Here is a 27,051-nt window from a genome sequence, read left to right on the forward strand (position 1 = left end):
CCAGCCCAGCCCAGTTCTGGTTTCATGGTCTGATTTATTGATGGTGAGTATATAGGGGAGGACCCAGGACAGACTGCCTGGGGGGTGGGTGTGGGGGGGTGTCTCTGTGTGACAGTTGCAGGGAGGAGCTAGGCTCCCCCACTCCACTCCCAGGCTGGGCGCCCCTCAGCTTCTGTTTCCGCCGGAGTCGTGCCAGTTCCGCTGCGGAGACCGCTGGAAGCAGGTGCAGGTGGCTCTGTGCCGGCTTGGTTTCCACAGAGGAGGCGCCATCAGCCTGGGTGGGCTGGACTGAGTCCTGGAGTTCTCAACTCCTGCCCAGCCCAGGTCACCGAGTGCTGGGTCCAGGTTACAATGACAGGGACTTTCTTGGGTGTTTACAGCAATGTGGACGTACAGGGCAGTGGGCTCTCACTCTGCAGCCCCGGGCAGCCACACCCCAGGCCCTCCAGGTTTGAAGGTTCGTTAGGGTGGGGTGGGGGGACCCCAAGGTGTTCCGAGCTGGTGCTCCCACTGGCGGCAGGCCTCTGGGAGGGAGGCAGCAGGGACGGGTGCAGAGGGCAGGGTTCATCCTTGGTCAAGTGGAGGGGCTGGGGTCCCGGGATAAGTCCACGGCCAGTGGTTCCCAGCTGGTGGCTGCTCAGTCTCTCCCGCTGGGCGAGGGCTGGCTGGGCACTACGCCATGCTGCTGGTGGAGCAGGGGGTGCTCTGGGTGCTCCCGATGCTGTGGTTGGTGCTACTGCTCTCCGAGGAGGCCGGGGCAGCCACCGCCACCACGGGCTCCCGCTTGCCGGGGTGACCTGGGGGCAGGGGTGGAGGTCAGGGCCCCGGCCAGGGGTCCCCACTGCCCCAGAGACTGCGCTGGGCTCCCCCAGGTGGTGATGGAGGGGACCTAAGCACTCACTGTGGGGGCCTGGGATACTCACGCGTGTGCGAGTAGATGTACCAGAGCGCGGCGGTGAGCAGGGCCCCGATGAGGAAGGCGCCAAAAGTGATGCCCAGCACGGCAGGTAGGACGAGGCCTTTGTCTGCACCACCAAGGACAGGATGGCTGCAGTCAGCACCACTGTCTCCTCCCTGCAACTCCCATCCCCACTCCCTGCCCCGTTGTGCCAGCCAGGAGTGCAGGTTTTGGTGCCAGTCTCAGCTCAGCCACTGACCCTTACTTCTCTGAACCCATTTCCTCACCTAGCCAATGGGATCATCACACCCACACGTGGCATGAAGCTGTGTTGTTATGAGCATGCCCTCAAAAGGGCCCAGCCAGGCCTTTGGGGCCATGCCTCTGACTCCCGAGGCTGGTAGAGATACATTTTTAGGGAGGCTGGATGGTATAATCTGAGCAAAGTGTGAGTGGGGCCTGAGAGTCCAGAGTCCCGCTGTGTGACCTTAGGTCAGTCTACTCCTCTCTGAGCCTGCTACCAAAGCAGAAGCCAGAGTGCCCCTGAGGGCCCTTCAGCTCTCTTCTTGGGTTTTCCCAAGCTTCACTCTTTCTGCACTCCTGATGCCTGTCTGACTGTGGGCCAGGCAGCCTGGCCGTAGGCCTGTGGGTTCCCATCCCTGCAGTGGGGTCATTAGCCTGCCTTCTTGATTGTAGCTGGGCGCAGGAGCTCCATCCAGGCCCAGGTAGGATGGCCAAGGGGCCAATGCTTCTCCCACCTGCATTCAGCGTCAGGGACTCTCCTGCCCAGGGGGCACCTGGGCCCAGGGGGAACTAAGACAGGCTGGGGGGAGCTGGGCTGAGGGGCATCCTCCACCCTAGGGGTCTTAGGGAAGGAGAGACAAGCACTGCCCCCAAGTCCTGTCCAGTCTCGATTCCAGAAGGCTCCATCTCCCAGCAAGGTCAACCAGCCACCCTGGGGATCAAGAAGAGCCAAAGGCCTGGGATATGGTCCCATGGGGTGGTCACAAGCAAATGTTCTCTATGTGGAAGATGTAGCTGTGGACCCTGCTCTCTGGGGTCCTCTGAGCGTCCATCACGCCCCACTCTGACCTCAGTCCCTGGAACCTTGGGGAGACTTAGAACTCACCATGCAGGCTGGTGCTGATGATGTTCAGGCGTGTGGAAACAGTCTTGTGGACTTCCTGAAGGAGGAAGAGAGCCCGGGGTATGGCACAGCCTTTGAGAAGCAGCTCCAGGCTTGCTCCCTGTCTCTGTGACCCTGGCCTGCCACAGCCCACCCTGGCGCCTTGACTCTGGGCACCACCTTCTGGCTGGGGGCCTCTGGGCAAATGCTGGCAGATCTGTGCTCTGGAAGGGTGGCAGCCAGACAATTCTGGGCTGCTCCTGGTGTGTCTCCTTTGAGTTCCTGAAAAGCTCCCGATTCCCATGAGGATTATGGGGACACTGCATCCATTATCCTTGTGAATGCCCAGAAGCCCAGGCTCACTGTGGCCTAGGGAGAGCCCACTCAGGAGTGGTCCCAGAGGCTTCTCCAGCTTCATACAACCATAGAAGCTTCTCATCCTGAAGACCCTTTTGTGTGCAAGGGCTTGGGGATGACTGTGTGTGTGTGTGTGTGTGTGTGTGTCCAGGGCCCAGTGTTTAAAAACTGGTATATACTGGATGGTGAAGTGTTGTGACCAGTAAGTTCAGAAAATCAGAATTTTGTGTCTTTTGTACTAACCCTCTTCCCTGAGATCTCTTGTTTGTTGAGATTACCGTGGTGACCATACTATATGGATAAGATGGGTGGGTGGATGGATTCCTGGGTGGATGGATTGATGGATGATGACTGGGTGTGATTGTAGAAGGATGGATGGATGACTGGGCTGATGGAAGGACTCTGCATGGATGACTGGGTGGGATGGTGAGAAGCATCAGCTGATAAATGATGACTGAATGGGATGGTGGGAAGACAGACAGATGGGTGAAATAATGGATGGATAGACGGATGGACAGATGGATAGTGGGTGCAGCTGCATATCCGACCAATGTCCCAAGACACAGCACAGCCATCCAAAGGCTGTTGGGTGGCAGAAAGAGTCCCCTTGGTACCCAGAGGCCACATGTCTGCCTGTGGCTGTCTTTTGCTCACTGGTTCCACATCCTCCTGATCTATCACATCCCTTCCTGAAAACTCCAGACCCAGAAGCCACCCCTGAAGCTGGGCTGGGCCTGGCCCCCACTCACCAGGGACCGAATCCTGGGATGCATGGTCACAGAGCAGCTGAGGATGCCAGTCGTGGGCATGGGCACCATGTAGCCGCGGAGGAGGAAGCTGAAGCGTATGTCACCACTAGGGCTCGGGGACAGCAGGCTCACGCAGCTGCTCTTGGCTTCCTGGCCCTGGATGAGTTCCACGATTTCCATGTCGGGGCCCAGGTTCAGTTGGCAGCTCTCCAGCTGGATCATGAGCTCAGGGATGGATGGGGACACGCTCACCTGCATGGGTAGGTAAGGGGACCGAGGCCCGGTCAGTTACTCATAACTCTCCACCTTACCTGTTCTCGCGAAATAAGCTAGACTCATTCTAGAGTTCCTGCTCGGGAACTTTGATGGTGGAAGGACAGTTACTGGCCTGCCTGGAGCGAAGGAGGAGGAGGAAGTGACATTCCAACCAGTGTCTGAGCTCTGCCTCAGCTCTCCCCACCCCTACAACCCTGCATCAGGCTGGCCCCCTCCTACCCCTAGGAAGTCAAGTTCCACTGGGGAGAAAGAAAGGCTCTGAGAAATCCCAGGGGGCAGCAGGCCTGAGCGGTCAAGTCCAAGTCCGGTACCTGCACAAAGCCCTGCTGGCCCAGCTCGATGGTGTTGGAGGCTTGGAGGAAGTGCGGGCTGAGGTAGAGGCCCAGCTGGAGGGAGAGGCTGTCCATGTTGATGCACTGCACCTTTCTCTGTGGGGATGGGAGGCACCCGGTGAGAAAGCTAAGGGGTGGGAGCAGGAGTCATGTCCAGAGTTGTTGCATGACCCTCCTCCTCACCTTAAACCTCCCCCTTCCCCACCACAACTGATATTTATCAAGAACTTGCTCTCAGGAATTCCCTGGCAGTCCAGCAGTTAGGATTCTGTGCTTTCGCTGTTGAAGGCCCGGTGTCTGATCTGAGTCCCTGGTTGGGGGACTAAGATCCCACAAGCCATGCAGCCAGAAAAAGAACTTGCTCCTCACAAGACCTGGTGCTTTCCATGTCTCCTCTTGGTGATAGCTCATCCCATAGCGGGTTCCTTATACTCCTATTAACAGGACCTTTGGGCTCTGAAAGCTTATGTGATTTGCCCAAGGCCATGTAGCCAATCCGTGCTTGGACCCTCTGACTTGAGAGACTGAGAACATGACTCTGAACAGTACTGCCCCCGTTGCACAGAAGGGGAGACGGGGCCACACTAGAGACACATTGGCTTGCCAGGATCAGGGCCTGAGTTTCCTGAGGCCTGCTCCCCCCAGACCACATGGGTTAGCACATTGACCGTCCATCTCACCCGCTGCGGTGATGAGCTTGACAGGAGTCTGATGACCACCTGCAGGAAGAGAGCCAAGGAGCTGTTCAGAGCCCGAGAGGAGCCCAGAGGGTATCCCACCCAACGCACCCATTTTTTTGGATGGGGAAACTGAGTCAACCAATGGCGAAGCTTGTCTTGTCTTCCTACTGAGCACCACACCCGCTCTCCCCAAAGCCTCTCTGCCTGGAAGATCCAGGAGGCGCCTGGAGGGGGCACCACCCCTTTTTCCCAGCCCAGGCCTTACCTCGTTACTGACCACATTTTCCATCACTTCCATGCCACAGCTGGAGTAGCCACTGCTCAAGACAAACTCGTCTTCTGTTTCCTTAGCTTGGCAGCTGGAGTCCCAGAAGGTCAGGCTTGTGATGGTGCATAGCAGAGTCTGGGCCAGGGTTGCGGGGGGTGTGGGGGAGGCACTGTCAGGAGGCACAGGGCTCCCCAGGGCCTGTCCCTCACACCCCAGCACCAAGGACTGGCCACACCCCAGGGGTCTCGAATCACAGGCACGCCTCTGATCCCATCCCCATTTTTGTTAGGTCTCATCATCCTACACCGTTTAAGAGTTACTACTTTTCCTGAACTTGACACACTTCTGTATCTAGCAATAATATCTGTGACATCATGAGTGTGTTCTAGACATATGCATTCATAGAAATTGTGTGGGTTTGTTTTTTTTCCCCTCATTTTAAACAAAAGGCATCATAATGTCCTTCAGGCTTTAGCTTAGTTTTCTCACTGAATAATAAATCACAGACATCTATCTGTGTGTATATTTATAGACCTAGAATATTCTTTTTAACTTGAGTGTAATGTTCCAAAGATCAGTGGATCACAGTGTATGACATCCAGTGTACTGGATGGCAGTAATGCCAGCCATTGCTGATCCCTGCACCACCTCCTCCACCTCCCAGATATCTGCTGGGCCAGGTAAAGGCAGATAAGAAGGGGGAGACAGGCCGCAGACAGATGGAGCTTCACCTTGGCCCTGATACCACACACCCCAAAACACTTCCACATGGACATAGAGTTAAATGTCGTTCTAAAAATCCCTGAGAACATGCATGACTCATCAAGACTCTGGCAGAGAGATTTCCTGCCTCAGAAAGACTAGAAAAAAATCACAAAGGAGAAGATGGCCAGCTAGGATGGCCCAATGTTTTCAAACGTCCCAAAAATTAAGAAACACTCGCAAAAATTTAAAGAATGATAACAAACCAGGAGAGATTATTTCAATAAGAACAATAGACAAAGGGCCACAAATGTCTTTCTTCATGTAAAAAGCTTATAGAAATAATCAAGGGGTAAAAAAAGAAATAATACCAAAGGAGGGGGGCTCAAGAGCAAGGGAACATATGTATACTTATGGTTGATTCATGTTGTTATATGGCAGAAATCAACACAAGGCTGTAAAGCAATTATCCTCCAATTGAAAAAAAATTTTTTAAAGAAGAAAAATACCAAGCCACAAAGTTACAGAGACTTTGATTATTATCAGTCACACAGTATCAAGTTCACACTCACTACTTACTAATCAAAGAAGTAGAAACTCAAACAAGAACGGAAGACAAGGTTCCACCTCCCACATCAGCAAAGTTTTTTAGACAAAAAAACAATAATTTGGAGAGACAGTCAAGTGTTCTCATTAATCAGCAGTGAAAATTGGAATCATCTTTTGTAAAGCGAGTTGGCAACATGTATGAAAATTTCCAGAATGTTCCCTCATTTTTGACCCAGCAATCTCAACTGATGTGGAAACCTATCTTAAGAAAACAATTCTATTTATAGAAGAATTTCATGCACAATGACACTTCCTGCATATTTATAATATTACAGAATTGAAAACACCCAAATGTCTAACGAGGGAGGAGGAGCTAATTGTGGCATTTCAATATGATGGGATCACTTTCATGCATTGGAGAAGGAAATGGCAACCCACTCCAGTGTTCTTGCCTGGAGAATCCCAGGGACAGAGGAGCCTGGTGGGCTTCCGTCTATGTGGTCGCACAGGGTCGGACACGACTGACACGACTTAGCAGCAGCAGCAGCAATGTGTTTTTAAAGTGATATTATTAAGTACATATGAACGTGGGCTTTCCTAGTGGCTCAGAGGGTGAAGAATATGTTTGCAATGCAGGAGTCCCTAGGTCAGGAAGATCCCCTAGAAAATGGAATGGCTACCCACAACAATATTCTTGCCTGGAGAATTTCATGGACACAGGAGCCTAGAGGGCTACAGTCCATGGTCGTAAAGAGTCAGACGTGACTGAGGAACTAACACTGTCACTTTCAGTATTAAGTACATAAGGCTTCCCCAGTGGTTCAGCAGCAAAGAATCCGCCTGCAATGTAGGAGACACGGGAGATGTGGGCTCAGTCTCTGGGTCAGGAAGATCTCCTGGAGAAGGGAATGGCTACCCACTCCAGTATTCTTGCCTGGAGAATTCCATGGACAGAGGAGCCTGGCGGGTAACAGTCCATGGGATCACAAAGAGTCAAACACGACTGAGCACCTAACACATTGCTCCACACCAGGCGAGGTTGTCAGACCTCCTGTAATCCTCACCACCTGGTGAGTGAAAAAAAAGTGAAGTCGCTCAGTTGTGTCCGACTATTTGCGACCCCATGGACTGTAGCCTACCAGGCTCCTCTGTCCATGGGATTTTCCAGGCAATAGTACTGGAGTGGATTGCCATTTCCTTCTCCAGGGGATCTTCCCGACCCAGGGATCAAACCCCGGTCTCCCACATTGTAGACAGACCCTTTACCATCTGAGCCACCTCAAGCCCATTCTACAGGTGGAAAAACTAAGGCTTGTAGCGGAATGTGATTGGTCCTCCTTCCTGGATTAGGACAGAAGGACCAGTTACCCGTGTCAGCTGGACTGGAGGCCAGGCGCTCCCTTACCGAGATGAGATCTTTCTTGAGTACCAGAGTCATGCCATCGCTGGAGCACTTGGGCTGGATCAGGGTCAGAAGTAGCTCCTGGTTGCAGCCCTTATTGGGAGTGGTGATCTCCACCGGTGTGGGTGAGGGCTGCAGCCCACTGCCTGCGGGGTAGCAGAGGGGGCCCCCGCAGACAGTCACTGTGGGGCTCACTGTGCTCTGAGGTGCTAAGCACCTCTCTAGCTAGGTACTCTCAGCATTCCTGAGATGCACATGAGGAATATGGGGCTCCCACCAGCTGCTGCAACTTTCCCAGTTCACACAGCATCTGGACGTAGCAACAGATCCCAGGGGAGGGCCAGGGAAGGGAGTTGGCGGTGGGGGGGCAAGGGAAGGGAGCCAGGTGCTCACCACAGCTGTGGGTCCGCAGAGAGACATCATTGGCCACAGGGAGCTCCACGAAGGATGCTACTACGCTGGCATTGAGCCTCCGGGCCTCCCCCAGCAGGCCTTGGGTTGTGTTTGGGAGTTGGAAGCCAGGGTTGATCCTATCTGGAAAGATCTTCAAGGAGTATTCACCAGTGGTCTAATGACAGGGAGAGAGGCAGAGCAGGGAGCTACGGACACAGTCAGGGGCCACACAGCCTGGCAAGGTGTGCCTGCAGGCTGGCCAGGGTCTGCCAGGCCTCAGTCAGGCTCTCTTTTGCTCCTGCTGTTTCCCCTGCCTGGACCACCTCCCCTCATCTACTGGTTCCTGTCTGTCTTTCAACTCAGTTTGGAGTTCACCTCTCCAGGAAACTTCCCTGATGCAGTGGGCTGGGTTAGGGGGCCTCTTTAAGGGATCATGGAAGGCTTCCTGGAGGAGGTGCCATTCTGAAGGAAGAATAGGTAGAGCACAGAGGGCAGAGGGATCATCGTATATAAAGGCTCAGGGCTGGGGTGATGGTGCAGGAAATTTGGGTGTTTTCTTGGAGGAGCCTTGGGAAGACCTGAACGGGGCTGTGTGGGTCTCAAAGCAAGACTCACCCAGATCTGCATGTTGTGGTTGGCCTCGATTAACCAGGACACGTAGGGTGGACCCTGAAGGATGAGCACGGCGGCGTCAGTATCTCTCCAAGCACAGCTCAGCTCCAACTTCACGGTCACTGTCCGGGGCCTGGATGTGGGGGGAGACGGACCGCCCCCGCATCAGCGAGGGCGGTAGTGCGGGATATGGGGAGGTGCAGGGGAGCTTGCCCAGGAATTGCTGGGCCAGAACAAGACCTGGGGTCGGTTGAGCAGCAGCTGCACTCCTAACCTGGTTGGTCTTGGGTCTGTCGGGTGGGTGTGAAAATGGGCAGGGCCCAGATATAGGCGGGGTGACAGTTCTCTAACAAGGCAGGGGCGGGGCTAAGGCTTGGACAGAAGCGGGGCTTTATAGAGGGTGGGGCTGGCGGGGCTGGCACCCTTACGAGGCCTCTGGGCCCGGTAGGATCCTCAGGATGTGCGCCTCCTTGTGGCCAGCCACACCTTCCAAGCGGCAGCCCCAGGCTTTCGGGGTCCATCCGAGCGTGTGGCCCATGTCCTTCTGGGGTTCCAGATTGCAGGAGAACGGTGAGCTCGAGGCTGCGGAGATAAGCGCACCTCTGTCTCCCCTTGGAGCAGCCTAGCATCTAATACGCAGGCCCACCCTCTCCCACAGTAATGGTGGGGCAGGCAGGATGGCTTCCAGGAGGCGAGAGGATGGTGATGGACAGAGAGGCCTGGCGTGCTGCGATTCATGGGGTCGCAAAGGGTCGGACACGACTGAGTGACTGAACTGAACTGAAGGGGTAAAAAAAAAAAAGAACTCTCCAGCCAATGCAGGAGACCTAAGAGACAGGGGTTCAATCCCTGGGTCGGGAAGATCCCCCTGAAGAAGGAAATGGCAATCCACTCCAGTATTCTTGCCTGGAGAATCCCATGGACAGAGGAGCCTGGTGGGGTACAGTCCATGGGGTCACAAAGAGTCAGACACAACAGAAGCGACTTAGCACGCACGCAGGCAGGATGGAACAGCAAAGAGTGGGGGCTTGGGAGGACCCAGATTCAAATCCACTTACATCAGAGTGACCCAGGGCAAGTCCCTGGCCTCTGTTTCCTCATCTGTCAACACACATTTTATTTAAGGTATAAAACCATGGCGTATGTTAGGGATGCAACCCAGCAACTGCCTGTACATCACCCCCCTTTTATCCTTCTTATAGTATTTACCATGACCTGAAATTATAGAATTTGTATATCTATTATCATCTTCCTACCACAGTGCCAGCTCCAGGAGGGCAGGATCTGGGTTTGTCCCCACAGGGTCCCCAGATGCCTGGCATAGGACTTGGCACATACTAGGGATACAATAAATAATATGAAATGCTGTTTTTGTATATCAAGAGACTGACAAATGGCAGCAGTTTCATAGGGTTCAATCTAACATTTGATGAAAGGGTAACCACTGTCTTAAGTGACCCGGGGCAAATCACATCCCGTCTTGGTGCCTTAGTGTCCACATCCGAGGAATGAGACAGAGGAATTCAGATTCCTCAAGAGCAGAGTCCTGAACCTAGAGAGGCAACTGGGGAGGCAGACCTTGGTCCAGACGAAGGAAGATGCTTTGCGGGTTGTTCAGCTCAGCAACAGAGGCGATGGAACCCTTTGTATTCGCCCAGTTGAGGAGCTGGTCCTTGGTGGTGAAGGATGGCAGCTGTGTGATGTTGGCATCTAGGGCCTCGTGAAAGACCAGTTTGGAGTCCTGGGGAGACATGTGGCAGCTCAGGACACTATCCCTGGGCCTGAATGCCTTCTGTCCCATGCCAGAGGTCAGCAGATAACTGGGGGAGGCAGCTAGTTGGCTGAGCAGAGAAGGCCAGGGCTGAGGAGGTTGAGGCTGGTGGAGCCGAAGTCAGCCCACGGGCCCCTAACTAGGGCCCCTCAGAACCAGATCTGCCCCATCTCTTTTCCACATCTGAGGGGCTGGGTGGACACACACCCATGTTCATCCACCTGTTCAAACATCACCCTCCCACCCCTCCATTCAGTCCGCACTTATCGTGGGGCTCATGTCGGTTTCCCCCACATTCTTGTGAGGGACAGTGGCTGGCTTGGCCACCCCTGCATGGGGCTTGACACACAGTAGGCAGTAAGAAATATTGGCCTGACTGTGTGCTGGGTCTTGAGACCAGCAATGAAGATCCTGACATGGCAGCCTCATGCTGACACCTGGCACACGGCAGGTGCTCCCTGCACATGGAAATGGAGAAGGGAAGATAGAAGACGTGGATGAATAAATGAGTGAACGAAAGACAAACAACTGGTCCCTGCTCTGGGAGATCTTACCATCCAGAAACCAGTCATGCCTCAAGTTATTTGAAACAACAGAAGACAGAGGATATTATTCTATGAGAAACAAAAGGAGCAAGACAGGTCCCTTGAATGAACAGAGATGAGAATCTGGGTGGCTCCAGCACCTCATTGCCTCCACTGCCCATGCCTCAGCAGAGACTCTGGTGGGCTAGAGACGGAAATAGGAAAGACTTCCTGGGGTAGAAGTCAAAGGATTCATGGGAAGCTGCTGGGGCCATGGACTCAGAGTTCCTCTTCCATCCATCTCCAAAGCCAGAGGCATTACGCTGAAGCAGCAGCAGCATGAGAGCTTCAGGCTAGATACTAAGGGGGGACTGCCTGACAGTGGAAATAGGCAAGACATCATAGAAAGGTCCACTTGGAATGGAGCAGGGCTTTAACAAGGGGGCAAAGTGATGAGGACCTGGGTGAGGAGCCCTGTGCCCACCCCCACCCCATGGAAGGGCTGGGGCAGTGGTTTAGAGCTAGAGAGTTGGGTTGGGGGGGAGGGGGAGGACTTTTACCATCTGACCCTCAGAGTCAGCTCTGTAAAATGGGAATGAAATAGGGATTAAAGGGCATTTGTTAAGCTCTTGGCCCCGGGTCTGATACAGAGTCCTGCGCCCTCCCCCGGTGAAACTCTTGGTCTCTCCAGAGGCGTCCAGGCTCCGGCTGCTTGGGGCCGGCTCCGGAAGCTGTGGGCCGAGGTCGCGCGCGGCTCGGGCGGTCCATCCGCCCCCTCTCCCAGGCCCGTGTATTCTTAGCCCCAGGGATGAAGGCGTGGCCGAGGCCGGAGCCGGCGGCCCCTGCGACCTTCCGGCCCGGCGGGCGGGCGGGCGCTTTTCATGTGCCCTGCGTCAGCCAGAGCCCCGCCGGGCCTAGAGTTCAGGGCTGGGCCGCCAGAGGGTCCGGGAATAGGAAGGGGGAGAAACGGGAGGTGGGGGAGAGGAGCCGTGGCCGGGCCTGGCCTGCCCGCACTGGGAGCCGCGGGGTCGGTCCCGCTCCGTCCTCCCGGTTGGCTGCGTTCGGCCTGCCCTCCCGTGGGGTGGGGGGCTTCCATGCCGGCCCGCTCCGCCTGACTCTGCGCTTCCAGCCGCCAGTCGCGCACCCCCTCAGCTTCTCTCGGTGTCTAGGCCCGCGTCCCAGGCAGCCCTGGACCGGGGCCTGTCTTCAGGTCCCCTCCTCCTCTCCCCCTCCTCGAACTCAGTCTCTCAGAGTCCGTTCCTCCCACAACAGGCTGGCCCTCTTTCCGTTTCCATATTTTTTTCTGTGTCTCGCTCCCACTTGTTTTCTTGGCTCTCCCCCGAGCTCCGGCTCTCTCCCCTCTGCTTTTTCTGCCTGTAAACAACAGCTGCTGCATCTGGGGGGGCCACCTCCCAGGGCCTTAAACGTGAACGAGGCAGTGACCCGGCCCACCCCACCTCCTCCAGCCCTGAGTGCCCCTGGCTGTGGTCTCAGCCAGTGGACCTTCTCTCTCTCTGGTGGATGTGTCTGACATTTAAAATTTGAATTTTTTAAAAAATAATTTTTCTCCAATTTAGGCCATGTAAATTATAGCAAATCTTGCCAATCAATACAGTGAAAAGAACAAAGTAGATCTCTGTTCCTCATCCCTCTCCCCAGCCAGAACTACTGTTAACACATTGTTAGGTTTCTTTCTGGCCTTTTTTTGTCTGTACTTGAATATTTTCACATTTACGTCTTGTAAACTTTTTCAAAGACAGTGACAAGGTTATTTTATGGAGGAATATCAGTGAGTCCAGTTCTCCCACTGGACAGATGGGAAAACTGAGGCTATGAGAGAGTGTTGGAGTTGGCTAATTTGTGCATCAACCTGAGGGCTTCCGAGGTGGCTCAGTGGTAAGGAATCTGCCTGCCAGTGCAGGAGACGCAGGTTTGATCCCTGAGTCGGGAAGGTCCCCTGGAGGAGGAAATGGCAACCCACTACAGCATTCTTGCCTAGAAAATTCCATGGACAAAGGAGCCTGGCTGGCTATAGTTCATGGGGTCGCAAAGAGTTGGATACGACTAAGTGACTGAGCACGAACGCACGCACACACATCGCCTCCTAGGTTTAATTCCCATCTCTGGCTTTGGGTTCTTTTCCCCAGGGTCTGTTGCCCTTTGTGCTCTCTCTGGCAGGGCCCCATGGGGTTCACCAGCAAGGGCCCTGGTGAGTAACGTCAGAATGAAAAAGAGAAGCAGGGGGCCCTGGCCCACAGAGGTGGACAGCAGGGGCTTCCCAGAGCCCGTGCCTGAGGCTGTGGTTGGAGGTAACACACTCACGTAGGCCAGCTGGAGTGGGATTCCTGGTGCCTGCAATTTCAGGAAGACGGATTTGTTCACGCTCAGGATCAGCAGCACCTCTCGGGGCCGGATGCCACCTTGCTTGGATGTCTGGAGAGTCAGCTCCAGCCTAGACACGTCCTGGGATGGGGGCAAGAGGAGAGACACATACACAGATCAGTCAGGCTGCAAAGGCTGTGTGCCACCCAGGTCAGCGGCGTTGACTCATTTACTGTCAGCTTCAATTTCATTCTCCCTGCCCAGCTTGTCCACTCCTGTCTTCCAGAGCCCGGCACAGTGCCTGGCCCTCAGGCAGGCACCCAGAAAATATTTGCTAAATGAATGAAAGATGACTCTCAGCAAATCCAAGGAGACTTTTTTTTTTTAATGATCAGAGGAAGGGATAGATTGGGAGTTTGAAATTGACATGTACACACTGCTATATTTAAAATAAAATGCCTGGGACTTCCCTGGTGGTCCAGTGGCTAAGACTCCATGCCTCCAGTGCAGGAAGCCCGGGTTCAATCCTTGGTCAGGGCACTATATCCTACATGCAGAAACTAAGAGTTCACATGGTACAACTAAGACCTGGTGCAGCCAAATAAATAAATATTTTAAAATAAATAAATGCAATGAGCCTGAACTTTACTGGTAGTCAGTTGAGGTTTATTATTCCCATTAAACACCTGCTGTGAACCAGCCTGTGTGACTTTAGAGCGCACCTGTGCCCTCTCTCTGTCCCAGTGCGGCAGTGTTGAGGCATCAAGCTCTGCTCCCCAATTGCAGTATTCCTATTTGCCTTACGACTTTAAAGTACTAAATACTCATGTTTTGTCGGGTAATACCATTATTTCAATATTTTATAAGAAATGTGAAGTTGAAATCATTTCTGTCTCAAGAGGTACTAACTGCATTAAAAAAATTAATTGATCATGGTATATGTATTTAGAATGCTTTCATAACAACAATAAGAACTGATACCTAACATTTATATAGTGCTTCCTAAGTGCTTGGACTGTTCTAAGTGCTTTACACATTGACTCATTTAATCTCACAACAACCCTAAGAGGTAGGTACCCTTGTTACTCTCACTTACAGATGAAGAAACAGGGCGCAGAGAGGTGAAGCCATTTGTCCACGACCACACAGCATGTAAGTATGGACCTAAGATCTAGACCTAGGCAGGCCTCTACTCTCAACTACTATCCTGCCCCATCAGGTTTTTCTATACCTCTTTATTCCCAGAAAGAAAAAGAACACAGCAATCCACAAGGCAACGTTTCTATTGAAAGAATAGACTTCTTTGGGCCTTCCCTGGTGGTCCGGTGGTTAAGAATCCTCCTTCCAATGCAGAGGACATGGGTTCGATCCCTTGTTGGGGAAACTAAGATCCCACATGCTTTGGGGCAACTAAGCCCACTAGCCACAACTAGACAAGTGCACACACTGCAACAAGAAGAAGGCTGCACGCCACAGAAGACCCAGCACAGCCGAAAGAAAGAAAGAACCCCCGCTGTGCTCAAAGACTCTCTGAACCAATGGCGCATGAACAGGTGACTCCTGAAACCGAGACAGGTGCAGGCCTCAGAAGCCCTGCCTTGGACTTATATGGACAAAGACAGATGGAAACATTTGATTGAAACACAAACTCCAGCTGTTCACAAAAGCTGGCAATCTCTCTCCAAAGAGACACAACACTGACCACCCCCCACCCCGCCCCGCCAAAATCTCCTTAAACTTATCAAAAAGGAGACGGATATTTCAAGATGAAGACATCAGTGGAAGTTTAGATTTAACTTCTAATTGTCTCCTGGCCATTTCCGCAACTGATGTCAGACAGCCAGAGTGTTTTAGCTGGAAAAATCTGCCCCGAAATATTTCCACTACCTAATAATGACACCATGATCATGCTTTGTGAGTTTGCTCTTTGAAACAAAATAAAAGCAAATAATGTTTCATTTTCAATGTTTCATAAATATTTTTTTCATTTTAGTGAGCTATATTAGGTTGCTTATTTTTGAATGATCACTTTTATGCTAGTTTATAGTAGAGTGATATATCTTGAATTTATGTTTGTGTAAGTTCACTTATTTGATTAATTTCTGTTTTCTAATGGGCTTATAACTTTGGGGTTTTGAAATATCTTGTGTCATCAATTTTAAAAAATAGTGTACATTCTAAACACTTTATGGATTAAGTATTGCATTTAATATCATATTTTGGCAAAATAGGAAATACCACTCCAAATGTCAGAGCTGACATTTTGTTCCAGGATTGTGATCAGTTCTTGAAATTAACTGAAGTGAAGGGAGACCCACCTTGGTGTTGTCAGGAAAGGCCCAGGCACTGCTGCCCTGTCTGAATCTTCAAGAATGGACCCACCCCAGCTTCATTACCTAATTGCCTATGTATTATTAGCTTGAACTATCAAATATGATTTCACAACTCTGTGTATACGATCAAAACCCCTCAACAGTACACTTTAAGTGGACAAATGTTTTCACAATAAAGCTATTAAAATATGATAATCAAATATCAGTACTTTCACAGGGTTCAGTCTAATGCATGCCCAGCCCTATGCTGTGTGTGTGAGTACCCTATGCTCTCATCAAAGCAGGGTCAGGTATTCTCCCATTTTACAGATGTAGCAGTTAGGCACAGGGAGGGCCCCTGCCAAAGTGAGTGGTGAAGTCAGATGCCCAGTACCCGTCAGCGTGGTGCCAGAGTGGGTGCCTGGACCCCTGGGAAGCTCACCTGGACCGTGTCCTCCCTCTCAACCCTGCCACTCCCCAGACTCCCCCACAGTTCATCACTGTCCAGCCCCATCTGTCTGTCCTCCCCCAGAGGAGTGAACCTCGTGGCCCATGCATGGCGAATAGATGGGTCCTGTGGTGTTGAAGAAGACTCTTGGGAGTCCCTTGGACTGCAAGGAGATCCAACCAGTCCATTCTGAATGAGATCAGCCCTGGGATTTCTTTGGAAGGAATAATGCTAAAGCTGAAACTCCAGTACTTTGGCCACGTCATGCGAAGAGTTGACTCATTGGAAAAGACTCTGATGCTGGGAGGGATGGGGGGCAGGAGGAGAAGGGGACGACAGAGGATGAGGTGGCTGGATGGCATCACTGACTCAATGGACGTGAGTCTGAGTGAACTCGGGGAGTTGGTGATAGACAGGGAGGCCTGGCGTGCTGCGATTCATGGGGTCTGAACTGAGCGACTGAACTGAACTGAACTGATGGTTAGGAGGTGCCACGGCTGCTGCAGACAAGGAGAATAATCCCTCCTCTGCCCTGGACACCCACAGGCTGAGAGCATAGCCCCCGAGGTGGGAGGAAAGAGCCCTGTGACCATCCATGCCTGTTGCCACCCCACAGTAACTGTCCCTGTTTGTGCCTCAGTTTCCCCATCTGCAAAACAGGGATAGGACAGAGTGGAAACCAAAACCAAGTGAGGCTCTGGATAAAGGAAGTTAAAGAAGAGAAGTAGAGGTCAGCGTCGGGTCATGCTGAGGGTGAGGGGGTTAAGAGACTGGAACTTCGTGACATCTGTCATGACACTCAGCTCTGCTCCCAGGGCTCACATACCAATCCCTCCACTCCCTTGTCACCAAGTCCCTCCCTGTAGAGTTAGGGGTGGGGAGGAAGGAGGGTGTGGGCTGAGGCCCAAAGAGAGGCAGGCAGGGGCCAGGGCCACGCACCAAGTGAGCCCTGTCGAAAGTCAGGGAGGCTGGAGAGCTGGGCTTCCAGGGGTCTGGGAGCTCCTGGCGCGAGCTCAAAGGCCAGCTAGTTACCAGAAAAACCCAGCCAGGGTTTCCATAGCAAACACTTGCATCCCGTGGCCCTGACTCATCAACAGTCACTCACACGCGGACTTCCCTCTTTCCTCCCAGTCCCGAGCCCAAAGGTAAAGAAAGGGGCCTGCCTCGTCCCCCATCCCAAGCTCCCAGTCTTCCCCATGGCATCCTGGGAGTTCTGGGAGCCCAGCCGAGGTGGGCAGGCCAGTCACGCCCTCGCCCCCAGCTCTGCAACCTGGGCCGGCCGGGGCCTGCCCGGCCCCTTCCCTGAGCCAGTGGGCGGGAGACCACGTTTCTATTTTTGTGCCTCTGGCCCACAGTTGCCATTGTCGGCCCAGCAGTCAGTGGCGGGAAGGGGGATTTCAGTGGGGAGGCCCTGAGCGCTAGTAGCCACTTATAGAAAGTCGCTTCCAGCAATTCTTCTAGGAGTGGAGCCTCGAGCCTGCCTGCAGCCCCCACCCTCCTAGGGCCAGACTGGAGCCGGCCAGATTGGAGCCGGCCGTCCCTTTGCTCACCCCAGCGGAGCCAGACTTACAGGCAGGGTAGCAGGCGAAGGGCGTCAAAGCCAGACAGACCTGAAGTCAAACCTGGGCTCAGTCATTAGCCTGTGACCCTGGGCAGTTACTTCCTGTCTCTGGGCCTCAGCTTCCTGATCTGGAAAATGGGCTGAACGATATAACTACTTCATAGATTTGTGAGGATTCAGTGAGATTCTGCCTGCAAAGCGGGTGGTCCAACGTCCAACCAAACACATGGCAGCGGATTGGGTTTCTTGACCTGCCATTCCCTCCCCACTCGCTCATCCAGAGGAGGGCCACAGTTCAGGGGCTGAGGAGGTAGGCATGTGGGCTGGGCAGCTGTTGGCTGGAATTGGGACCAGTCAGGCCTCCCTGCAACAGCCCCTCTCTGGGCCTCAGTCTCCCCATCTGTGTAGGCTCAGTATTATATGGCTCTTTGATTCTGTCTGCCTCCTTGGGGCTCCCAGTGTTTGGCATCTGGGAGTTGGTCTCCAGCCAGGTGGCTACAGAATGGGCTTCCAGAACCCCCACGAGAGGCACGCCACTCTCCCCAGCTGAGGGTTCCTAATCAGCCCATGTCATTTCTACTTCCCCAGTTTCTTTGTCTGTCTGGGAGAATAGCACTGGGCCCAGCCTGGGGCTGCTATGCTCTTCATGGGAGACAGGAAAGAAGGCACAACTCTGTCCTCCAGGAGCTTGGCAGAGAACAAGACTAACACCCCCAAACAACCAGTAACACTGCTAACCTCATAGAGGTTAGCATAGAGGTGGCCAATCAGCAAATGCTTATACACAGTTACATTTCCCCTTCCTTCCAATATTGACCCACCAATCCAACCATCCACCAACCATCCACCACATCCACCCATCCACCCATCCATCCATCCACCCATCCAACCACCCATCCATCCATCCATCCACCCACCTACCCATCCACCCATCCATCCATCCATCCAACTGTCCATCCATCCACCCATCCAACCACCCATCCATCAACCCACTCATCCACCCATCCACCCATCCACCCATCCACCCATCCATCCATCCTACCATCCATCCATCCACCCATCCAAACACCCATCCATCCACCCACCCATCCACCCATCCACCCATCCACCCATCCAACCACCCATCCATCAACCCACTCATCCACCCATCCACCCATCCACCCATCCACCCATCCATCCATCCAACCATCCATCCATCCACCCATCCAAACACCCACCCATCCACCCACCCATCCACCCATCCATCCAACTGTCCATCCATCCACCCATCCAACCACCCATCCATCAACCCACTCATCCACCCATCCACCCATCCACCCATCCACCCATCCATCCACCCATCCATCCAACCGTCCATCCATCCACCCAACCAAACACCCATCCATCCACCCACCCATCCACCCATCCACCCATCCACCCATCCATCCATCCATCCACCCATCCAACCATCCATCCAACCACCCATCCATCCACCCACCCATCCACCCATCCAACCATCAATCCATCTATTTACTCATCCTTCCAATTCTGGGGCTGACCCTGAGTTGAACACTGGGGATATAGCACTGAGATGTAGGCACAGTACCTGCCCAGTCTGTCTGTCCTCGAGTCCATGTCCTTCCCTGTCCCAAGCCTGTCCCTAATATCTGCAAGGCCTGGGACAAGAACACATATGACAGCCCCTAGCCCCAACCCACCCCTCTTCTCTTCACATGGACACATGTGGACAACCATCCTGGATGCCCAAGCTCTGCCATATAACCCGCAGCCCCCTATAAGCTCCCTGCCATTGCTGAGCCCATCACTCAGTACCAGGACTGCTGACACCCACCTCTGCCTCCTCCAGGAGTGGCTCCAGGCAAAGGCCAGGTCTGCTTTCTCTCTGCACCATCGATGCCCACTCTTAGTAACCTCATGTAGCCCTCAGATCTGGGGGAGCTAAACCCAGCCATGCAGTGTCCCCTCTAGAGGAAAGGACAAGAAGGAGCCCCACCAACCCTGGGAGGAGGCTCAGTGCATTTGGGCAGGGAGTTCTGGAGTCCTGGGTACACAGGGCAGGGGCTGGGGAGGGATGGCAGAGGGGTGCAACTGGAAAAGGGCCAGAGAGGGGCTACATGTTGTAGGTCCCAGGCAGGGGCCTCCTTGCCTAAGTCTGAGGGCTGCATTGCCTTCCACACCCCTTCACAGGGTGGCCTAGGGGAGCCCGGGGCCCCCTGCCCTCCCTCTGCCTGAGCAACCTCATCTGCCCCTCTGGCAGGAGGCAGTCAGCACCAGGGACCTGTGAGTTCCATCTGCTTGGGGGTGGTGAGGCGGTGTCAGCTCCCTGAGTTTGCCCAGAAGCAGGGTGAATCAGCGGCTGTCTTGGCTGTGCCCTGGCTGCCTGAGGTTTGTTAGGAGGATAGCAGATCAGTGCAGTCGGCCTGACGGGAACCGCTGAGACACCAGGCCGGTTTCCTGTCTCCACGGGTCAGGATGTGACCCCGGGCCCCCTCCCGGAATCCAGGCTCCGGCCTGCCCTTTGGGGACCCAGCGAGATAGAGCCCCTGCCCAGCGGCCCCCTCATCTGTCTGCAAATGTCCCGAACACACACACACACACACACCCTGAACCTCTCTTTCCCGAGGCTCTTGGCTGCCACAGCTCATGTGCCGCCCACCCACAGGAAATCTGAGGATTCAGAGGCCACGCGGGGATGGACGGGAAACTGTTTCTCTGTGCCAGGGTTTGCAGAAGGCAGCCATAGGTCGGGAGGGATTGGGCTGGTTGCTGAGACAGCCTCCACCCACGCCACCGCTGCCAGCTCATGTTTCTTGCCTCTAGACCTTTGCTCAGGCAATGCCCTTTGCCTGGAATGCCCTTGACACCCCTCTGTCTGGCTCGATGCTGGGAGTCATTTCCCTACTGCCCCTTCCTTTCACATTCAGTGATCATCCTCCCGGGGCCCACAGCCCCTGGCACCCCCTTGCCTCCACTGCCAAGTCCATCACTCAGTACCAGGGCTTGCCAAGGCCCACCTCTGCCTCTCCTGCGAGTGCCTCCAGGGCCGTGGCCAGAGCTGCTTTGTCTATGCACCATCAATGCCCCACACAGGCTGGACACAGAGCAGGCACCTGGCGAGGACTGGTTGTGGGAAACTGCTGGACTGGAGATCCCCTTCTTGGCGGTTGCCTGGCGAGTTAGGTGCCTCCCAGGGAAACCACAGTTCTTTAAGTGTTACTGCACTAGGTCTGATGGGATTGTGGGTTCTCTTGGGGCAAGAGAGTCACAAGCATCCAGCTTCAGGAGGCTAGACCTCAGCTGCCCCTCTGCAAGTGCATTCATAGAACCTGCTTCAGCCACCTGGTAGCAGTTGCCTGTGCGGATCCAATTAGTTGAGTGATGTGAAGATGCTCGGTGCATTGTAGCATGTCAGGCCGAATGAGAGTATTGACATGAGAGACGTAGACCCCACAGAGGAGATGCTATAAGGACTGGCGCAGCTACTGTAAGTTAAGTAGTGGCTTTGGGCAGGACCATGCTCAGTATGTGGCCTGCATTGCCCCCCTGGATTCTCACAGCCTCCTTGTGAGGTAGTTATGGTCATCTCATGTTTCCCATGGAAAGCCAAGGCTTGGAGACATGGCCCAGGGTCAGGCCCCTATAAGGGGTGAGGTTCAGTTCAAAGACAGTCTTGCTTCAGAGCCCATGTTCTTGACCTTCCAGGTCACATAGCAATACATTCATTCATTCATTCATTTGTATACACAGTCACTGGTGCACATCAGGCCCTGGGCCAGATTCAACTGCTCCTTGATTCTTTGGTGAGTCCCTGAGCCCAAGACATGTGTGTCTGTTGGAGCCTGGAGAGAAGGAGCCCCCTGCCTGCCCAGTGCAATATGAGATGCTGGCCAGTGATGGATGCAGAACTGGGGCCCCCATCTCCCAAACCCCAGCTCTTTCCATCACCCCCTCAAACAAACAGGCTCAACAGTCCTGGAGCCTACAGCCTGGCTCCTTGAGTTAAAAGCTGGACACTCCATGGACTCAGTTCTCTGGTAGAGTCAGAAAGTGACAAGGAGATTCTGTTGTCATGAGTTTAGGATGACAGGTTACAGCAGCATCTTATTCTGCACCTAAAAATCCTCCAACAACTGTCACTGTTCACAGGATGAAGACCAGGCCACTTGCTGTGGCAGCCGGGCCTTGTCAATCTCCCCAGCTGTGCCCCGAGGAGAAGTGCATGCTCACGCTACAGCGAGCCATGTGATGCTGACCCCAAACGAGGCCCGCCTCCCTGCCTGTGCATTCACTCTGTCCACTCACTGCGTCCTCTGTTCAGCCCCACGGCCTCCCTCAGTCTGTGAGCTCTGGCCGTCCTTAGCATTCTTGCAATCTCCAAGAAGCCCTGCCTAACCCCATAGCAGCCCTGTGCTCCCTGAGAAAGCTCCAGTCACCTGGGTCCTGGCTGGCTGTCTGCACATGTCTCCAATGGCCCTGGGTTCTTGGCCAGGAGCCTTCTCTGACTCTGGCCCGCTGCTGAGTGATTGGGGCTGGGGGCGTCCCAGCCACCCAGGTGAGGCGCTGAGACCTGAACATCTGAACAAACAAAATGAACTCGCAGAGGGCAATCTCATTTTCCCTATCATTACCAAACTTGAAAAAAAAAATTACAATGGCTATCGAAAGCACATAACATGTGTTTGGCTCTATCTGGAGCTTGGGGATTATCAAGGCCCACAGTCCTCGTGGCAGGCAGGGTGGTGGGGAGCAGGGCCCCCCGATATTGGTGGTCTGGGCACCATCTTATCACTGCACAAATGCAGGGCAGCCTAACAGTTTCAGGGACCACAAGTTCACCCCGAGCTGACACCACTAAATCGCTATCAGGACCTAAGGCTGCATGGGCCAGGTGTGGTCATCAGCCCAGGAGGGCCAGGTGCCCCCTGAACACAGATCCACTGGGGAATCCAGGGGATGGCCTAGTTTGGAGTCTCCAGGGATCTAGTGAACTTGGACCTCAGACATATTGCTTCACCTTTCTTGGCCTGCCACGGGTCCCTCCTTTGAAAAATGGGGAGACAGACCCCTGACAGATGGGTCCTCGAGAGGCTTAATACATGTAAGGTGCTTAATTCTGTTCCCAGCACTTAGTAGGCCTAGCACAGTACCTAGCACACAGTAAGTGCTCAATAAATGTGTTATTAGTATCAGGAGGGACCTAGACAAACTCGTGGTGGGTCTTCTTGGTAAGGGGAGGAGCGTCTCGGAGGTGATGTCATCAGTTTCCAGACCCTGACCCGGTCATAGGGGTTTGATGAGCGACATTCCAGGGAGGGAAGCACTTTCTCAAGGTCAAGGCTGCTGGGAGCAAAGCCGTATCCACTGAGAAGAAGTGAGCTCCCCATCACCGGAGGTGCACAACCACCCACTCGCCTGGCTTTTTTCTGCTCCTCTGCTGGCCAAACCCAGCCCTTCCCACCTGGGTCTTGTGCGGTTTGGGGATTATCAAGGCCCACAGTCCTTGTGGCAGGCAGCGTGGTGGGGAGCAGGCCACTCCCCCCGATATTGGTGGTCTGGGCACCGTCTTATCACTGCACAAGTGCAGGGCAACCTAACGGTTTCAGGGGCCACAAGAAGAAGATTACCCCCAGAAATGCCTCTGCTGACAAGCCCTGTGAGATGCCCATGTCACTATCCTGGCAGAATCCCTGGTGAGGACTCAGCCCACTACCCCAGGGACTGAGTCCTCAACTCATTGGCCCTGGACCATCCTCTGGGTCCCCACCCGACCCTGCCATGGGGCACTCACCCCTAGGAATGTCAAGAAGAGGACGTGGACTTCTAGGGTGGCATCGGGGATCTGAGCCACACAACCCTCAGAAACCTGGCTCGTTACGTATGTCACCTCGGAGTCCACAGGCTGTAGGTCACAGTAGACTGTTTCTGCAAGACCTGTGGGAGATCACAGGGGGGAGAGGGACAAGTTAAGAACCAGTGAAGAACAAGGTGGTGACAAGTGGTCCCACTTTCTGAATGCCTACTGGATGCTTGGCACTGTTTAAGGTCTTTATTACATCTTCGCAGCTACTTTCCAAGGGGTGTGTGTGTGTGTGTGTGCATGTGCGTGCTTGGTCACTCAGTCGTGTCTGACTCATTGCGACCCCGTGTAGCCTGCCCGGCTCCTCTGCCCGTGGAATTTTCCAGGCAAGAATACTGGAGAGGGGTGTCATTTCCTCCTCCAGGGGATCTTCCCAACCCAAGGTAGATATCATTATCTTCATTCCACAGATGAAGAAACTGAGCCTCAGAAATGAAAAATTTCTTACCTGAGGTCCCAGTGCTAGTAAGTATAGGGTCAACAGATAAAATGCAGGACGTCCAAATTTGAATAAATAAATACGTATTTAAAGTATAAGCATATCCCAAACATTGCATGGGGTATACTTAGACTAAAAATTTTTCAGTGTTTATCTGAAATTAAAATTTGACTGGGCATCCTATATTTTCATGTGCTACGTCCGGCAACGCTAACGGTGTGGCAGGGCCCACATGTACACGCACCCAAGCCTCTGGGCTGGTTCGCTCCAAAGGATCAGGAGGCAAAACTTCCCCTTGTGAGCCTCAAGGAGGCTTGAGAGTCTCCTGGCCCCGGTGGAGAGAGCCAGCCCAGGTTCAGAGGGCAGGGCCGGAGTAGGCCGCAGAGCCTGCTGCCCGGAAACGCAGGTCCTGAGGGAAGGGAATGGAATTTCACCCCTACCCAGCAGAGGAGGAAGAGGAAATGAGGCCCCTACACCTCGTCTGAAGGAATGTGCCGGGGAAGGGGGGCGCTCCGGAGGAGGGAAGGAGGACAGAGAAGGGGAGACTGTTTGGAAGTTTGTGTCTCCATCTTGTCGCGCTCACTTCCTGTTTTCTTGGAGATCAAAGATGGGCGCGGAGGGCCTGGCCGCACGTCCAGCCGACGCCAGCCCAGAGGATGGGGGGAGGGAGGCTTCTTCCGAATCCCGGGCTATTGGTCTGGCTTTGGCTTAACCCGGTCTCCTTGCCCAACTTTCCACTGGTTGGCTCAGGACCCCCAGAGGTCAGAGAAGGACACAAGATGGCCGCCCCACACCTCCACACACACCACCCGCCAGCAGCCACTTGGGAAGGATAAGTTCAGGACAAGAACGTTTGGCTTAGAAGTCCTCGCCCTGGCCCTGTCCTGTGTGCCAGGGACCCCAGAGTGCCTGTGGAATAGGGCATTTGAAAGCCAGGGTCCCTGGAACCAGGCTGACCTGGGTTTGTGTCTGAGGAGGCCCAACGCTTACTAGCCTATGTGGCTTTGGTGAACTACTTCACTTTGGGCTTCGGTGTCCTCACTGGTAAAAGGACACTAAGAATAGAATCCACAAAACCATAGAGGTGACTGAGAGGACTCCGTGAGACAAGGCGTATGGGTGTTTGTTGCTGTTTTTACTTTTTGGCCCCACCGCACAGCCTGTAGGGTCTTAGCTCCCCAATCAGGGATCAAACCTGCACTTCCTACGGTGGAAGCACAGAGTCTTAACTGCTGGACCGCAGAGGTCGTTCTTCTGATTTTAATTCTTTGATTGACTTTGGCCATTGGAGAAGAACAGTTGGTCCCAGGTGGGTGGTGAAGTGGTGGGACAGGACAGCTTGCAGGTGCGGGGCCTCAGAGAGGGAGGTCACTGGTGTTTCAGGCTCAACTAGACTCAAGGGCTGGTACCTTTTGCTGCTGTCCCCGCTACTTGGGGACCACCAAGCCCCTCAGTGCTCCCCACCTTCCCCCTGACCCTGTCAGTGAGCACAGGCTTCTTGGCTGTTGCTTAGTCCTCCTGTAGAGATGGGAGACTGCAGTCCAGAGATGCAGGATGTCCAGAGTCACACAACACACACAGCTGACCGGGCCGGGCTCGGACCTACCTCTCCCCTCACAGTCTGGGGTCTGGTCTGCAGATTAGCCCAGCGCCTTCCTTCTTCCTTCAGACTTTCCCTGCCCCCTCCCCAGACTTCCAGGAACCCCAGTTCCTCCCAGATCACTGGGGCCGCCTGGGGCCACCTCCTCCATGCCGTCAGCGGGAGAGGCCACAGGCCTGGCCATTATGTAATGATCAGATAACAGGCCAGGCTGGGAGATCAGATAAGAGGTCCATTTATTTTGGGGCCTTTTCGAGTCCTGGCCGCCCCCACCCCGCAGACGAGAATGGGGAGACAGGAGGGAGTGTGACGCCCGGGGCCTGTCTCCCGGAGCCGGAGGCGGGCCCAGACAAAGCTGAAAACAATCCCCTGGCACCAAGGGAAACTCCTGGGACCTGGGTTGGAGGAGGCGCCGCTGGGGGCCCGGGTGACCGGGTGAGTGAGAGACCCAGCACTGGGGAGTCACTGCTCCAGCCCTGTCTGCTCCCTCTCCTGCCCCACCCATGAGTGCACCTCCACCTCAGGGCTTTCCAAATGGCCACCCCAAGCACCTAGGGAGGCCGAGAGGGTAACGGTCAGCAAAACCAGCTCTGGAGCTGGACAATATGAGCAAAATCCCAGCTCTGCCTCTTAGACAGCTGGTCACCATGAGCAAGAGCCTAACTTCTCTGAGCCTCAGCTTCCCCCTTTGCAAGACAGCTGCCATCATGTTTCCTGGGCATCAGGGACTATTTAGAGGCTGTGCGTGAGTTCATTTATTTGATGCGTGCAGCAATCCTACAAGATGGGGACTGTTATTATGACCATTTGACACAGGGGGAGACCAAAGAGTAGGGAGAGGCAAGAATTTGGAAAAGATTCTGATGCTGGAAAGATTGAGGGCAAACAGGAGAAGAGGCTGACAGAGGACAAGATGGTTGGATGGCATCACCAACTCAATGAACGTGAATTTGAGCAAACTCCAGGAGATAGTAAAGGACAAGGAAGCGTGGCGTGCTGCAGTCCTTGGGGTTGCAAAGAGTTGGACATGACTGAGCAGCTGAACAACCACAGCAAGAATTTGCCTGAGGGCACCCAGCTGTTAAGCAGCAGGGTTCATACTGGAACCCAGACCATCCAGCTCTAGCACCCAGCACCCACTGCACAGGCTGTGTTAGCTGCATGAGGTAACCCGCGTACAGATCCTGGTATGCAGTAAGTGTTCTGGACACAGAGGCCGTGATCATTCTATGAAACCAGGGCAGGTCCTCTTTGACAGAGGTCTTTTCTGCTTTTCCTCTTCTTCAGTCACCCAGTCACCCTTTGCTCCTTTCAGGATCCAACCATGGCCTCAAAGATTTCCCTGCATCCAGCCCAACCACTGCTCCCCGGGCCTGGCCACCAGCAAGACCTCAGCACTCCTTTCCCCAGTCTGTCCTGGGCTGCTGATGTCTCTGGCTTAAGGCCACCCTCCACAACCTGGAGTGGAGTTCAAAAGTACCAGGATCCAGGACTTCCCTGGTAGTCCAGCAGCTAAGACTCTGAGCCCCCAGTGCAGGGGGCCCAGGTTTGATCCCTGGTCAGGGAACTAGATCTCACCTGCTGCAATTAAGAGTTCCCATGCCACAATTAAAGATCCTACCTGCTGCAACTAAAAAAAAATTTAAAAATAAAGTGCAGGGATCAAGAGATGTTGAAGTTTCAGATCCTGATTCTGCTTCTTTCCAGCTTCCTTTCCATGCCTCAGTGCTATTATTTGTAAAATGGAGTGGTCGTAGTCAAAATACCTTCCTCAATGAGTTGGTGGAAACATTGGTAAATTGACACATGCATGGTGCTAAGCAGGATTCCTGCTCAGGAACTGGCAACCTCTGTCAGTTATTTATGTCCATCA

General features: G+C 53.9%; 1 protein-coding gene across 1 annotated transcript in view; it reads right to left on the reverse strand.

Moving 5' to 3' along the window:
* Positions 1-14: 14 nt before the first annotated feature.
* ENG (endoglin) overlaps positions 15-27,051 on the reverse strand; it is a 31,886-nt gene continuing 4,849 nt past the window's right edge. Inside the window, exons 2-15 of the mRNA XM_006074478.3 lie at positions 23,071-23,213; positions 12,962-13,102; positions 9,923-10,085; positions 8,773-8,926; positions 8,348-8,477; positions 7,733-7,907; positions 7,343-7,485; positions 4,684-4,821; positions 4,419-4,457; positions 3,718-3,834; positions 3,131-3,382; positions 2,028-2,082; positions 924-1,025; positions 15-797 (exon numbers count right to left, since the gene is read on the reverse strand). Of these exons, the coding sequence (XP_006074540.1) occupies positions 673-797; positions 924-1,025; positions 2,028-2,082; positions 3,131-3,382; positions 3,718-3,834; positions 4,419-4,457; positions 4,684-4,821; positions 7,343-7,485; positions 7,733-7,907; positions 8,348-8,477; positions 8,773-8,926; positions 9,923-10,085; positions 12,962-13,102; positions 23,071-23,213 (1,877 nt within the window). The 3' untranslated portion in view covers positions 15-672. The remainder of the gene's footprint in view (positions 798-923; positions 1,026-2,027; positions 2,083-3,130; positions 3,383-3,717; positions 3,835-4,418; positions 4,458-4,683; positions 4,822-7,342; positions 7,486-7,732; positions 7,908-8,347; positions 8,478-8,772; positions 8,927-9,922; positions 10,086-12,961; positions 13,103-23,070; positions 23,214-27,051) is intronic.

The sequence above is a fragment of the Bubalus bubalis genome, chromosome 12 (genome assembly GCF_019923935.1).
Source record: "Bubalus bubalis isolate 160015118507 breed Murrah chromosome 12, NDDB_SH_1, whole genome shotgun sequence".
Classification (NCBI taxonomy): Eukaryota; Metazoa; Chordata; class Mammalia; order Artiodactyla; family Bovidae; genus Bubalus; species Bubalus bubalis.